This window comes from Plectropomus leopardus, chromosome 17, assembly GCF_026936395.1.
Source record: "Plectropomus leopardus strain MGB_pleo_1.0 chromosome 17, ASM2693639v1, whole genome shotgun sequence".
Lineage (NCBI taxonomy): Eukaryota > Metazoa > Chordata > Actinopteri > Perciformes > Serranidae > Plectropomus > Plectropomus leopardus.
The window spans coordinates 17881471-17894771 of NC_142192.1; the positions used below are offsets into that span (position 1 = coordinate 17881471).

General features: G+C 39.9%; 1 protein-coding gene across 1 annotated transcript in view; it reads right to left on the reverse strand.

Moving 5' to 3' along the window:
• Window positions 1-13301, reverse strand: part of csmd2 (CUB and Sushi multiple domains 2) — a 530601-nt gene that overhangs the window by 5687 nt on the left and 511613 nt on the right. The window contains exons 67-74 of the mRNA XM_042506230.2: window positions 11428-11501; window positions 9767-9878; window positions 9306-9485; window positions 6959-7024; window positions 6259-6420; window positions 3712-3824; window positions 2985-3072; window positions 66-198 (exon numbers count right to left, since the gene is read on the reverse strand). Of these exons, the coding sequence (XP_042362164.1) occupies window positions 66-198; window positions 2985-3072; window positions 3712-3824; window positions 6259-6420; window positions 6959-7024; window positions 9306-9485; window positions 9767-9878; window positions 11428-11501 (928 nt within the window). The remainder of the gene's footprint in view (window positions 1-65; window positions 199-2984; window positions 3073-3711; window positions 3825-6258; window positions 6421-6958; window positions 7025-9305; window positions 9486-9766; window positions 9879-11427; window positions 11502-13301) is intronic.

Consider the following 13301-nt stretch of genomic DNA (forward strand, 5'->3'; position numbering starts at 1 on the left):
CAAGTTATAGTATGTTGCTTGCAGATGATGAGTATTGTAACATATATCAATGGTGTGAACCTTACCTGTGTTTGTAGAGGTACAGAGCGAAGCCTGCAATGATCATGGCTATAAAAGGCACTAGAATGGCTGCCGCCACTGAACTGCTGTTTGATGCAAAGTTGTAGCCTGGGTTGTCTCTGCTGGGATCTAAACTCTCTGGAGGAAAAAGAGAAAAGACATCGAGCCCTTGCTTTAGTGTCACTTCAGTGCAATAGGACTCCAGCAGTAGACATTATAATTAAATCCCATAAATACCACAATTAAAAGAAACAAAAGGGAAATTATCCTCCTCACCTTCTGCCAAGAAGTTGTGATAAAAGTTTAGGGCAAATAAACAGAAACAGCAGAAGAGTGAAATTAAAGGAAGTGTAATAGCTGAGGAGGGCTGCCAGGAACGCGGGCTGCCACTTATACATAATAGACTGAGCAGATAAGTGACTTTTTTTTTCTTTATTACCCCCTCCCCCCCCAACAAACGTCAAATTCCATTATTCTAACAATGACTCTTAATTATTGACATCAAAGGCCGACAGCTATTAAGTCATTTCAGATTCATCCTCTAATTTATGGAGGTGTGTGTCTCTGCTATAGCAACAGTGAGGGGAGTGACAGCCCACCTGTTTGCCACAGAAAGCCAAAAAAGCTCCAATAAAGGACGAGTGACAAACAAGAAGGAATTCAATTAGTGGGTTCTGTGCTGTTTGCCAATCAACCCCCTGCTGCATGAGTGCGAGCACGCAAACAGATGCACAAACACACTCGCAGTTACACCACTGAGTTAAAACAAAACTGGAAAACCTCAACAAATTGAGTAGGATTATTTCCAAGACGTCAAATCCCCCCTCCCATCGAGTTTCTCATACACACTTAAACACACAGACACATGAACGCCTTGGCACCAGCCCCAGCCCTCTGTATTAATAAAGAGCTGTTTGCTCAATCAGTGTGTTGTGGCAGAGGGGGGTGGAGGGGGAGGAGGGTCTGCACCTGCTGTTCAAGCACCTCTCTCATTACAGCAGATTTTCACATCCACTTTCGCTATACTCACATAACTTTCAGTGCGTATCAACACACTTTATCTGTGTTAACACCAATTCCAACTTGGTCAATTCCATATCTGATCTATTTTTATACCTACACTTCTGCTCTCCAGTCTGTCTTGCAGCCAATATGGAAGCCACTCCAATCTGGGCTTTCTAAAAGCTGCTAAATTCCTGTGAAATCTGTCACCCTTGCCAGCATTAGTGAAAAAAAAAAAAAACAGCAAAAGCAGCAGTATGAGCATTATCTGCTCAACTGTTTGCATGGATACAATCTATGTCACCTATGGAATAGAGGATAAAAAGTCAAAAAGTAGATTATAGCTTAATTTAAATTTAACTTTAGTAATATCTCACATAAACATGACAGATTTTTCCATTTTCCTTCATGTATAACATGCCAACCTGAACACAGTGTGCCACAGGGACTTAGTGAGGGTCCAAGGCTGTCAAGGCTACATGAAAAATGACATTTTTAATTAACCATCACTGATGGCTGACGAAGGCTTTCATACACATGAGTACATATTCAATCTAATGAATATTAGAGTACTCCACAAGCTTGTGTGTCCACTTAGGAGTGAGATTAAGTTTGGGATCTCAGTGAAAAACTATAGATTGATGGGGTGCCCGGTAGATCAGTTGGTAAAGTGGGCACCCCATGTACAGAGGCTTTGTCCTCACTGCAGCAGCTGCAGGTTCAGGTGCAAATCTGGCCCTTTGCTGCATATCATCCCCTCCTCTCCACCTTTCATGCCTAAATTGTCCTCACAAATAAGAACAAAAAGAACAACAAAAAGGAAAAAGAAAAGCTATAGACTGATGATAAAGATGGAGAAGACAGGACCTCAGTGCATCATGGTATTATTTTGCAGATTTGCAGCTAATGTTTTACACAGATCAATTAGCATGTTTTCTCCAGTTAAAATTACCATGGATGTTTTTAACTGGATTGTAACAGTGGGTGGCAGCAGTAAACCAATGTTGTGAACTGACAAAAATTATACAAAAACAATCAAATCCTTTTATATTTTTTTGTCAAAATTCCAGAGTTTAAAATGTACCAAATAAATGCATATCAACATAGGAAGATTAAACCTATAGAACATATTCTATACGTGTCATATATCATGTCTCTCCTCCATGTGTGCCCTATTTATTTCAAACAGAAGAGTGGGCAGTGTTTGCAGTTGCAGGTGCATCAAACCATGAGGCTAAAAAAAGAAATCACACACACACAACTGCCTGACTGCAGCAGCCATTCACATCCATAGAGTCAGGGTGTAAGGATTTGCTGGATACAGACAGTAGCAAAGAGGATCATATGGGTGGGATTTCTAGGTCACAAACATGAAGCAGAATATATGGATAGCTGCAGCCTTTTGAAAAAAAAAAAAAAAGTTCTGTATCTATGACAGCATAGCTGCAGTCGCTGAAGGAACCAAAGATCGACATGCAGCAAAGAATGGGTAATATTTAATGAATCAAAACTGTGAGATGTGGGGTTACTTGATATGGCACAGACTCCATTGGCATCAACACACATAATCGCAAACTCCTGAGGGACAGATTTTGCATAGCTGCAGTGTTTGTGATTGTAGTGTGGTGTGCCATTTTCTGAGTATTAATTCATGTTTGTGAGCAGCTTCTTTATGCTGGATTCACTGCCGCATTCTCCAAACGCATTTCCACATTTGTAAAAGTCAATAAATGATAAATCCTACAGAGGATATGACATGCTGAGAAACACCTTGCACCTTATGGACGCTACACATTTTTTAAGTGAAAGATTTCTGTGATAGAAATCTAGACAGGGAAAAAAAACCCACAGGCATACAGTTTTCCTCCCAGGAGACCACTTGGTCACACTGGTTTCTATGACCGAATGGACAGCTCACTCACCCAGTCTCTGGAGACCAAATTGGCCAAAGCCTTTTCCTCTGACAAATCCCTGGTACACAAAGGAGTTGGATGAAGAGATGTAGGACACCTAGGGAGAGAGAGGAATGGAAGACAGACACTTTATGTGTCACATCCAGGCTTTACAAAGGAGAGTATCATCAAAGTGTCAGCGGCTGGTGCACGCGGAAAATGAAATATCATGTCAAAGGAGCTGAGAGGCGCTCTTATAGCTGACATTTAATATGACGTTTTTCTGCTCAAGAGCACAAACATAAACACACTCAGCCACGCTTCTCACACACAAGCATGTTTCACAAGAGGAATACTCCACTCTGCTCAGCATGCTCGTACGCAAACACTCAAGTGCAGTGAGGCTTAGGAGACATGCGCATAAAAACCCACACGGTGGCACACACACATATACTGTGACCTGCTTTTTTAATTATATCTGGAGTGGGTGTGAATTAGAGGTGCCTGCGGTTGGTGGATAATGTGGGGGAGAGGAGTGGAGGGGGTCTGTCGAGTCCTGATTACCAGGCAATGATTTAACTGACATTTTAATTAAAGAGAAAACTCTTGGTGGGCCCTCCATCTCCCCAGAGTGACAAGGTTAGTGTGTACGTGTGCTCGTGCATATTTCACAATAAAGGGGTGTGTGTAAGTGATGTTACATATTTGCAGTTACAAAGAGCTGCTGTATTGAACCTGACTCGGGACTTGAACTTACATGTCCGTCTAGGGCCCAGTTGTCAATTTTGAACTTGTTGACAAAGATCTCCACAGGGCCTCTGATCTGGTGGACCTGCAGCAGCAGCTGAGCTTCCTCCTTCTTGTATGTACCTACAAGACAAAAAGGGTCGAAAGTTATTTGGCGCAACAGTCCCACTCAGACTAACTGAAAATGATTCTGTTATGTGGATATGTGACACTAGCAGCCCTGCTTTGTTACCTATAATGGAAAGTATTACTTAGTCTTGAGTGAAACTCAAAAGTACAACTTCTGTGGCAATACAGGTGCAGAAATTCAAGACATCTAGATCATGTTAATTTATTTGTCTATGGACTAAATATAAAGATGACACATCCCTACTTCCTTCACCATGGACAACATTTCGAAACTTTTCCAAGACTTTTTAAGGACCAAAAATATTTATTTTTTTGCCCCACTTGTCTTGCATTTTTCAAACTGGAAAATGAATAAATGTATGTGATGGTAAACAAAATGTCCCCCCCACACACACAGCAATGTTACGTTGATAATTTCAGTAATTAAATTTGTCATTACACACAAAAATTGCATGACTTTTCCAAAACTTTCAATGGTTTTTACTAATTCCATGACTTTTCTAGGCTTTTCATGTACGTGGGGACCCTGGCTGCCATCTTGCGGTGGTGACATCATTTGGAGCTAAAGTCTACACACCAGTAATCAAGGCTATTCAAAGGCGGCTGGGACATGCTATTTGACCCCCCGGGAGCTATAGGGTATGACGCATGGCATAAGTGGTACCCTTGGAAGGATGGCGCTCAATACATTATAGAATGTTTTTATAAAGAAAACATTTTGGTTTTGGTCTTTTTATAAGGATGTCTACAATAAAGGCAGAATTGTAATTCTTATCCATATCTTTCTAAGTGTATACCGACCCAAGGCCGACTGCGAACGCCTCAGTGAAATGAATCAATCATTCCTCGTGTTCTATGATTGTGCGCCAGCTATTGAGCCTTTTCAGAAAGCGCAGACCAGATTTTACTTCGCATGTGCTTTACCCCAATGATATGACACAATCTGATGCTATGACTTCACCTCTTTTCACCTCCTTGGTAGAAGTAAGGAATTTGAGCCGTGGTATTGAGTTCAAGCTCGTCCAACCCAATCATAAGCAGTGCCATTGATCGCAAGCACACTGACAGATACGGCTGTCAATCATGACGTCACACCAGCTTTTTATGGCATTAAATGACTAATTAAAAAAACTTACTTCACGTGACAGAAATCATCAATGTTCACTTGACATATACTTTGATCTTTAAGTTTGGCCTATGTTCCATCAGCTAACATTGAAGGGTGCGGGGTTCACAGCCTATGCTGAAGCTAGCCTCAATGGATCGATTGAGATGTTTTACTTTTACTTTTAGGGAACTACCATGTTGTCCATGTTTATATACAGTTATTGGTTTAATTGTACACAGTCACAAATCCGTGACTGTATTTCACCTTGTGGCTGCTCCATGTTTGCTAACTTCAGTAAAACTTTGCTAATGACTATCACAGAGGATAACCAAAGACTTAAATCTATTACATGACAATTTGTCAGTTGCTGGAATGAACCTTGTGGACTTACAAAGTAAAATGAAAGGATGATGCATGATACCAAAATGTATAATAAATGTATTGTATCCTATTTAACTTCTTTATTTACTAAATTAGTAATATGTCACCCAGTTCAGTAGTGTGGTTCATTGATGTGTCTTTGAGATCTTTGGACGAGTTTTTTGGACAAGAGTGAAGCTCTGTGGCACAGAGGAAAAGATAGGCTTTGTCTACAAATGGAATACTTGTTAGGATTCATCCCATGTTGGTTTTGGTCTTTTCATCCACATTTAGACAACTGTCGAGTATCATGGGACGTATCTTTTAAACAAAAAAATGTACTAAAGCAGCATCTGCAGAATCTGTATTTGTGAGACACAATAACAATAACAAGTTATTAAAGGCTTGTGAAAACGCTGAATTGTTTATCTGAGACTATTGTTTTATTCATAGAACATATTTTGGGGGAAAATTTGATGTGCAGATTCATACTGAATGATTTTACAATATTGTTATGTAAGTTGTATTTTGTGTGAACACAACAATAATCTAAAAGTCTGAACCAGCCATGTTACTTTCACGGGATAGTGAGGCAATTTGTAGCTGCAGAAAATAATTTTCACTGCACTGTGATAAAGATTGATGGCACCCAGGTACAGAGGAGTGAAGTGTCCAAGCCGTTACAGATGCAAATTTGTGTCTTAATGATCACAGCTGCAGAGTGATTATGCCACAGGGAAAAAAAAACTAAAATGTCTGCTGTTCTATAACAGCAGCAATGATCTACTCCATGCAGGGACCGCACTGTTTTCTTGTTCTTGTCCTCACTGGAATTTATCTGACACTGTCTGTTTGGATGAAACCCAACACAGTGGGTCTCTGGTATGATGAAGTCATGCATGAATGTGTGAGGTTTTTTTTTAAGGTTCTGACAATGACTTCTGCTTTTGGTGTACCAACCGGCCAGTTTGAGTTCCACTCCGCTGTGATCGATGAGTGTCCCGTTGACCCGGTTGCTGAAGGGTTCAAAGGCAGTGATGCTGAGCATAGCCGGCTGCTTCTTCCCCAGGTACTCGTAGGATCCCCTCCAGAGAGAGTTCTTGGCAAAAACACCACCAGGGACTGAGAAAGGCAGAAAGTGGAGTTAGACGGGACAAAGTAAAGCACAGATTAGTTTTTGTCAACAGCAAAAGCACCATTTGTCAGATGGCTTTACTAGTAAGTATACCTGTATGCTAAGAAAGCTAAGTAGAACACCAGTAAAATCAGAACATAAGTGAAGTAGGTAGTAAAGCAAAATCAAAGGGGACCTATTATGCTTTTCCATATTTTCCATCATGATATATATATATATGGGATCCTCTTAGCACTTTCTTGTTAAATAAGATCTATTTTGATGCTGTTTTATGCATTTTGGCACCTTACTAAAAGAAAAAAAAATCCCTGTGTGAATTGCTTTGTTTTTATTGTGAATCAGAAAATGGGTGGAGGGGGGGCATCTGGCACCATATGTGGGGCCAGATCTGACCTGCCGGCCATATGTTGAGTATCACTTCTCTAAACCATCTTCAAATTTCTGCTGAGAACCACAGACAAGCCAGATAACAACGTATGCAATACAACTTAAAGCATCTTAAAATGTAAAAAGGAGCAGCCTTACCTGGTAATTTGGACGGTGGCTCCTGCACTGTCCCCACTGGGCTCTTACCACTTGGGCGATTATCAGCTGAAGAGCACAACAAAACAGAATTAATTCAAACAATTTACAAGATTTTCCTGGAAACAGTTACAGTGTGTACCTCAGGAAGTGAAAATAGAAGAAACAATTTCCTCTTTTAACATCCCTAAAGGTAAGTGCAGTTGGAGGGTGTCACCATCAGCACTTCCTGTCTACCTCCATGACAAAAAAAACACAGTGTTGGACAGAGTGAAGGCTGCTTGCGACAGGACTTGACTCGTGCGTCAAAGAGCGGCCTAGTTGTCCCTGTGAGGCTACGGCTAAGTCAGAGACACAGTTTCACAGCTTCAAGGGAAGCACTTTAATAATGCCTTACTGCTCACACGGGGTCGCAGGACTACACCACAGTAGTAAACATACACCCACACAGGCAAACAGAGCGAAGAGGGCTTTACACGCAACTACAAACAAAGACAGGTATACTGATGGTAGTTTATGAGCACAAACATCACCTCAGATAAATGTATACAGACACAAACAAACACACATGCGCATACACACACACCCACAGCCTTGTACTTTATTAGCTGCCAGTCTTTTGAGCTTCCCTTCCATCACTGCACCCACAGGCGCTGTTAATATCCTGTATGTGCTAAGGCCAGTGCTCCTTCTTTCCTTCACTCTTAATGGCATGGCCTTAAAAATACCCATCACCCTCTATATTTCAGCAACGGCTTGGCATGGAATCTATCACACGGCTCTCTACTCTCTACTGCGTCTTTCTCTTTAAGCTATTAGCATTCGTCTACCCTAGATAATTGTGTGTCGATGACTCTATTTTTTTCCCTATATGTATTTAGGCCATTGCTTGGGGGTGTCTTAATAGCACTCTATTTGTCTGCTAGACCTTGTTAACACTGCCTCGCCATTTATAAGAGGTACTTCTGCTAACCTAATCAATGGGATGCATTGGCCTAATCAGGTTCTGCACCCTTGTTAATGTTTTAAAGCTTGTGTGTGTGTGTGTGTGTGTGTGTGTGTGTGTGTGTGTGTGTGTGTTGAAGTCTCTCTGTGTGCAATTCCATGTAGTGTAATTGTGTGATGGATGGGCCATCCTTCCCTGGCATGTGTCTGAGAATAAGCAAGTGTTAACACAGCTATTCATCAACATTAGCTAAATCCCCAATTTCCCAAGCGTAGTCACCAGTGAATCCCACGTCACCACAGACCCCAGTGGTTTCAGTAGAGATGGCTAATGGAAACTGCACATTGCAAATTTGAGGTGAAGTGTTTTAAGTGCTTAATACATTATGTGTGTACCTGTAGAGTGACTGTGTACACATGAGAAGCCTGTTGCACCAACTGGTCTTAAATAAGACTGGTCCTAACTGCTTAATCGGTGTTCATTAAGACCAGTCTTTAGAACAGGCTTAAGGTCGGTTGCACCAACCACACTTTAGTCTAGTCTTAACTAGCGTTGCTAGGATATAACATTCTCCAGCTGTCTTGCTAATGTAAAGCATATCATTTATTATGTGTAGCAATGTTATTATGGAGGATCCGAGAAAAAGAAAGAAGAAGAGAAAGAATTTCACTGACATCGAGATACAAAGATTTCATAGAGCTTTTTGACTGACAGCAGCAGGCGTGTGGAGCTCCGCGTGAAAGGAGAGAAAAGAGTAAGGACCAAAAGAGCGTCTGAATGGACCAAAATGACATATGCTGGTAAGTTTATATAACGTTACTGTCGCTTAATAAGCTGCTGCTGACCAGCTAATTAGCTTGCTATCTTGCTTGATAAAGGACATTAGTGAAGCACATTTCACTGGTCAGCGTTTGGTCACTCATTCATCAAGCTGAGGTGAAGGACAAGAGGGTGTTTGTATGTTAGCTCGAAAAAAGGACACTTTGGCAGGAAAGCTAACGTGGGTAGCTGTTCAACATTTGTGGCGTCCTGCTCCTGACTGGCACAAAATTTACACCTGGTCTTAGTGAGAAGAAGGCTTAAGCCCTGTAGGTGCATCCAGTGTAACTAGGAGTTCGGACTTAAAACGGCAAGTTACAACCCAGACCAGGCCTATGTCCTGTTGGTGCAACCAGCCTGTTGTCTTTTGAGGTTCGGGAAAAGCATCTATGTGCATGTTTGTACCCAAGCTCAAAGTCAAATGATGACCTATGCATTGGCATTCTCTCTGGTTTTGTAAGTAATGTTGTAGAAATGTAGCAGCTGCAAAAACAAAAGTGGTGCATGTGTGTCCCTGTATTTGCATATTTAATAACAGGCATTTCTCCATGTTCCCTTATGGATGTATTGTGACCATGTTTATACCTGCACAGAGTGGCGGTTTTCCTGTCCAACTCCCATCGGATCTGCAGGTCCTATGCTCTGATCCTCCAGCCAAGTAGAAGCCAGGCTGACATGTATAGATCAGCGTGTAGCCAAGGGATGGCAGTTCAATGGCTCTCACATCAGACTGGGCTGGCAGCTCTGGCTGGCTGCAGTGGTGGGCTGGAGAAAGGAAGAGAGAGAGGGATTAAAGAGAGCAAAGAAGAGGAGAGCGAGAAACAGGTTAAAGTTGGGATGAGAAGATGAACAGGGAGAGGGATAAGAGGGGCAAAAGATAAGAAAGAGAAAAATATAGTGGAAGAGAAAAGGTGAAGAAGAGAGCCAAGGTAGAGGTGTGGGGTCACTATATGGGAAGTGTAAGCATCTAATGCAAACTTTTGCTCAAGGTTACGTTTTCCACTTAATACATGTGTTTTTGCAATAAACCCAGACTATATACTTACCAATGCACTCAGGTTGAAAGCCACTCCAAGTGAGATTGGGCAGACAAGTGCGAGAAATGGAGCCCTGAAGTAGGTAGCCCTTTCTACAGCTGAAGAACACAGTGCTGCTGATCTGTAAGAGGACACACAGGAGTGTGTGAAGATGAGGACTGGACAATGAGCGTACATGTTGTGAATGACAACAAGCAGATTTTGCAAAAAGAATTCATGAAATAAGATTCTGAATATAAAATTAGATATTTTTTTGCTGTTGTTAAAATTAATTTATCAACTGTGTTTTTACTCTCTTAAAACTGTATTTTTATTTCATTATTATAAAGTTGCAGAACAACACAGCAGATGGCATCCTCTTCACACACTTATGTGTAGAGCTGAATCGATGAGCTGATTCATTAATTTGTCACAGAAAAAAAAATCTACAGCTATTAAGGGTAAATGGTTTATCGTTTCAGTCAGTTTTAAATTAGAAATACTGAAAACAATTGTCTGGTAGCTTTTGCTGTCCCTTATCATTATAAACTTTAGGTTGGTGAAAATAAGAATAAAAAAAAACAAACAAAAAAAACCTATAAAATGATCAATTTCTTAACTGAAAAAATAAACTAAAAAATGCTGCGGACCACCGACTGTGTCAAGTTTTCACTAAGTAAAGAATTAAAGCTAGAAGGGAGAAATAAAGCTAGTAGGGATGCACGATTTTTGCCGATATCTGATATATCGATATATAACAACTCATTTGGCCAATCACCATTATCGAGATATCATTATTTATCGAGATATCTGTTTTTTTCCCCACCTAATTTTAGTGATCATCAAAGTCTTAGTGAAATCAACATCAACTTATGCATACTCTTATCATGATGGCCCATCAGCAGATGAAGACATAAATACAACGTTTTTCAGTGTATGTAACATTCATTCATTGTGCAAAATAAGTAAAATACTTCAACTTAGAGCTGATACATGTTCACTAGCAGAACAGAACTAGCCAGCAGAAATCAGTCTGTTGGCTGATACCAGTACTTAATTTTAAAGCTGATATCGGCCGATACTGACAAGATGCTGATATTATGGTGCATCCCTAGTAGCTAGAATACTTTCTCCCAAGTAAAGGTAGTATTTGTTGTCTTTAAAGTTAATGTTATATATATCACAATATGAGTTTTTGTAAAAGCGGATTTGAAACAGTAATTTGTAATTAACTAACTATGGCTTAAGAAAAAAATATAAATATTGCTTCATGCAACTGTTTACAGTATGGTCATTAATCATAAGTGGCAATCTAACACAGTCTTTTTGACCATTCAAGAGAGGAGCTTGAGAATGGACAGAATAAAACCTGAAATGCTGCATAGAAATTAACTTTATAAATGAGCCTAAAAGAGGAACACATAATAAAGATGCTTTATGGTATCTTAAGAAAGACGGCTTTGAGCTGAGTGGTGCTGTACTTTCCCATTACATCAATACTGAGGTGGCCATTGATTCAACCTCGCAGTCCACATTGTGGTTAATTGTAAGATACAGTAATAATGGAATAAATAGACATTAGAGTACATAGATTAAAAGAAAACACACTTTCAGGCTTTAATGAAAAGTTTTGAAGGATTTTTTCTGTTCAATACATGACTTTTATTTCCTCTGTGACAAAGTATTCACACCTGATAGCCTTGGCTGTTGTTCTGATTTCCAAAGAGAGGAGTGCCAGGGTCTCCGCAGGTGGTGTGAGTGGGATCTGAAACACACACACAGCAGTTCCGTAAAAACTACTTTCACGTTAAAGCCGATCCCATCTAATATACATGTCACTCACAACAAATATATATATCACCTTAGAGACATTGTATGGGAAATGACATTTTCACAGATCTGGTGTGAAATACTGATTGTAGGAGCGAAGGCCGTAGATTACTGTAAGCAGACAACCATACGCATATACACATGCACACATGCACATTCATGTGAGCGAACATGCATCCACACACACTCACACAAATCCAACAGTCTTTTCTTGTGATCTGAACCTGCTCGCTACCCCACCTCAGACCAGGTTGTCCCACAATGACAGACTTCCTCATGAGTCATCATTCCCTGTTATCAGTCAAAAATTTTGCAAGAATGTGTTTCTTTACATGAACTCTTAATTTTCATGACTCTTAAAGGAATACTTCGCCTGCAAAATGGTGACATGCTTAGCAAAAACTCACGAATGAAGAATCCAAAAAAGCCCAATATTCTTGATGAATTTAACTGAAGGGGACTGCATTTAACAACAGCAAAACTACGTCAAAACTTCAGTTTATAAACTCTCACAGAATCCAAGTCTCATTTATCCAGTCGAATGCTCGGTACTTCTTAAACACATGCATTTTTGCAAAAGGTTACAGTATGAAACACTTGCATGCATGTCTCATGCAAGGACAAGTAGCGTGCCTGGTACTGGTATATGACTGATAAATGAGACCTGGATTATACACGAGCTGTGTGAGTTCGTAAACAGATGTTTTGATATAGTTTTGCTGTTATTGAATAGGGATGGCATTGACTTGTTTCATCATTTTTTTTGGATTCTCCATTCACCGTGGAGGTATGTGAGAAAGAAATATTCTTTTTTTTTTAACTTTCTGTTTTTTGCAGGTGAAGTATTAAAAGGTAACCCGCTGTGTCAGTTTTTCTTTGCAGCCTACAGTGGGGTTAGGACAAGCAAGGTAGTTTTATTCAGCTATAATCATTTAAAAAAAGTTAATTAAACTGAATTTAATGTTATTTCTGCACAATTTGCTTTAGAGGGGTTTACAACATAAAATAGCCTTCTTTCCTTCTGGCCAAGGTTAAAGGCAACATTTCGTACAAAATAAGTTTAAGAATGAATGAAATTGGTTATATTGGTTTCTACCAGAAAGTCATAGTCAAATCTAGAAGTTAAACATTAAGCCATAAAAGGCCATTTTTTTCAATGAGTTTATTGCAACAAAGAGGTGTTTCATAATAAAATGTAAAGCAACATCAGGGGTAGCTACATACTGTAAATTTACAACACAGGATCTCTTTCTTATAGATTACATTTCACTAAATCTTAGTTTAACCTTTCCCACATGGCAGGCACTATGGCTTTTCAGCAGTGGCCTAACAAAGTGGCTGATAAATGATGCACAGGCAGTGGAGTTAATGGTGACTTTTGGCTATAATGAATTAATGTTTAAACTAACGGTTATTAGGTCAAAGGCTCGGCATGAGTGCATATTTTACAGCACATCAAATACCACAATGGACCTAAGGGCTGGAACAATACATTTTACTTTATTTGCAATTTGTTTCTGACCACAGTGTGATTTCCTTGAGTGCTTCTAACTGCAGCATCCAAATTTATACCTTGTAACACAAATGGTATTACTCCTACTCGTTTAAAGAAGTTTATTGCTTAGGGGATGTTTATTGCTGCAGCGAACAATATTTCTGATGACACAGGGGCAAAACAAAAGTGTGATGTTTGATACTGGAGTCAGTTTCAGAAAAATGTTTTTGCGAGCGGTGC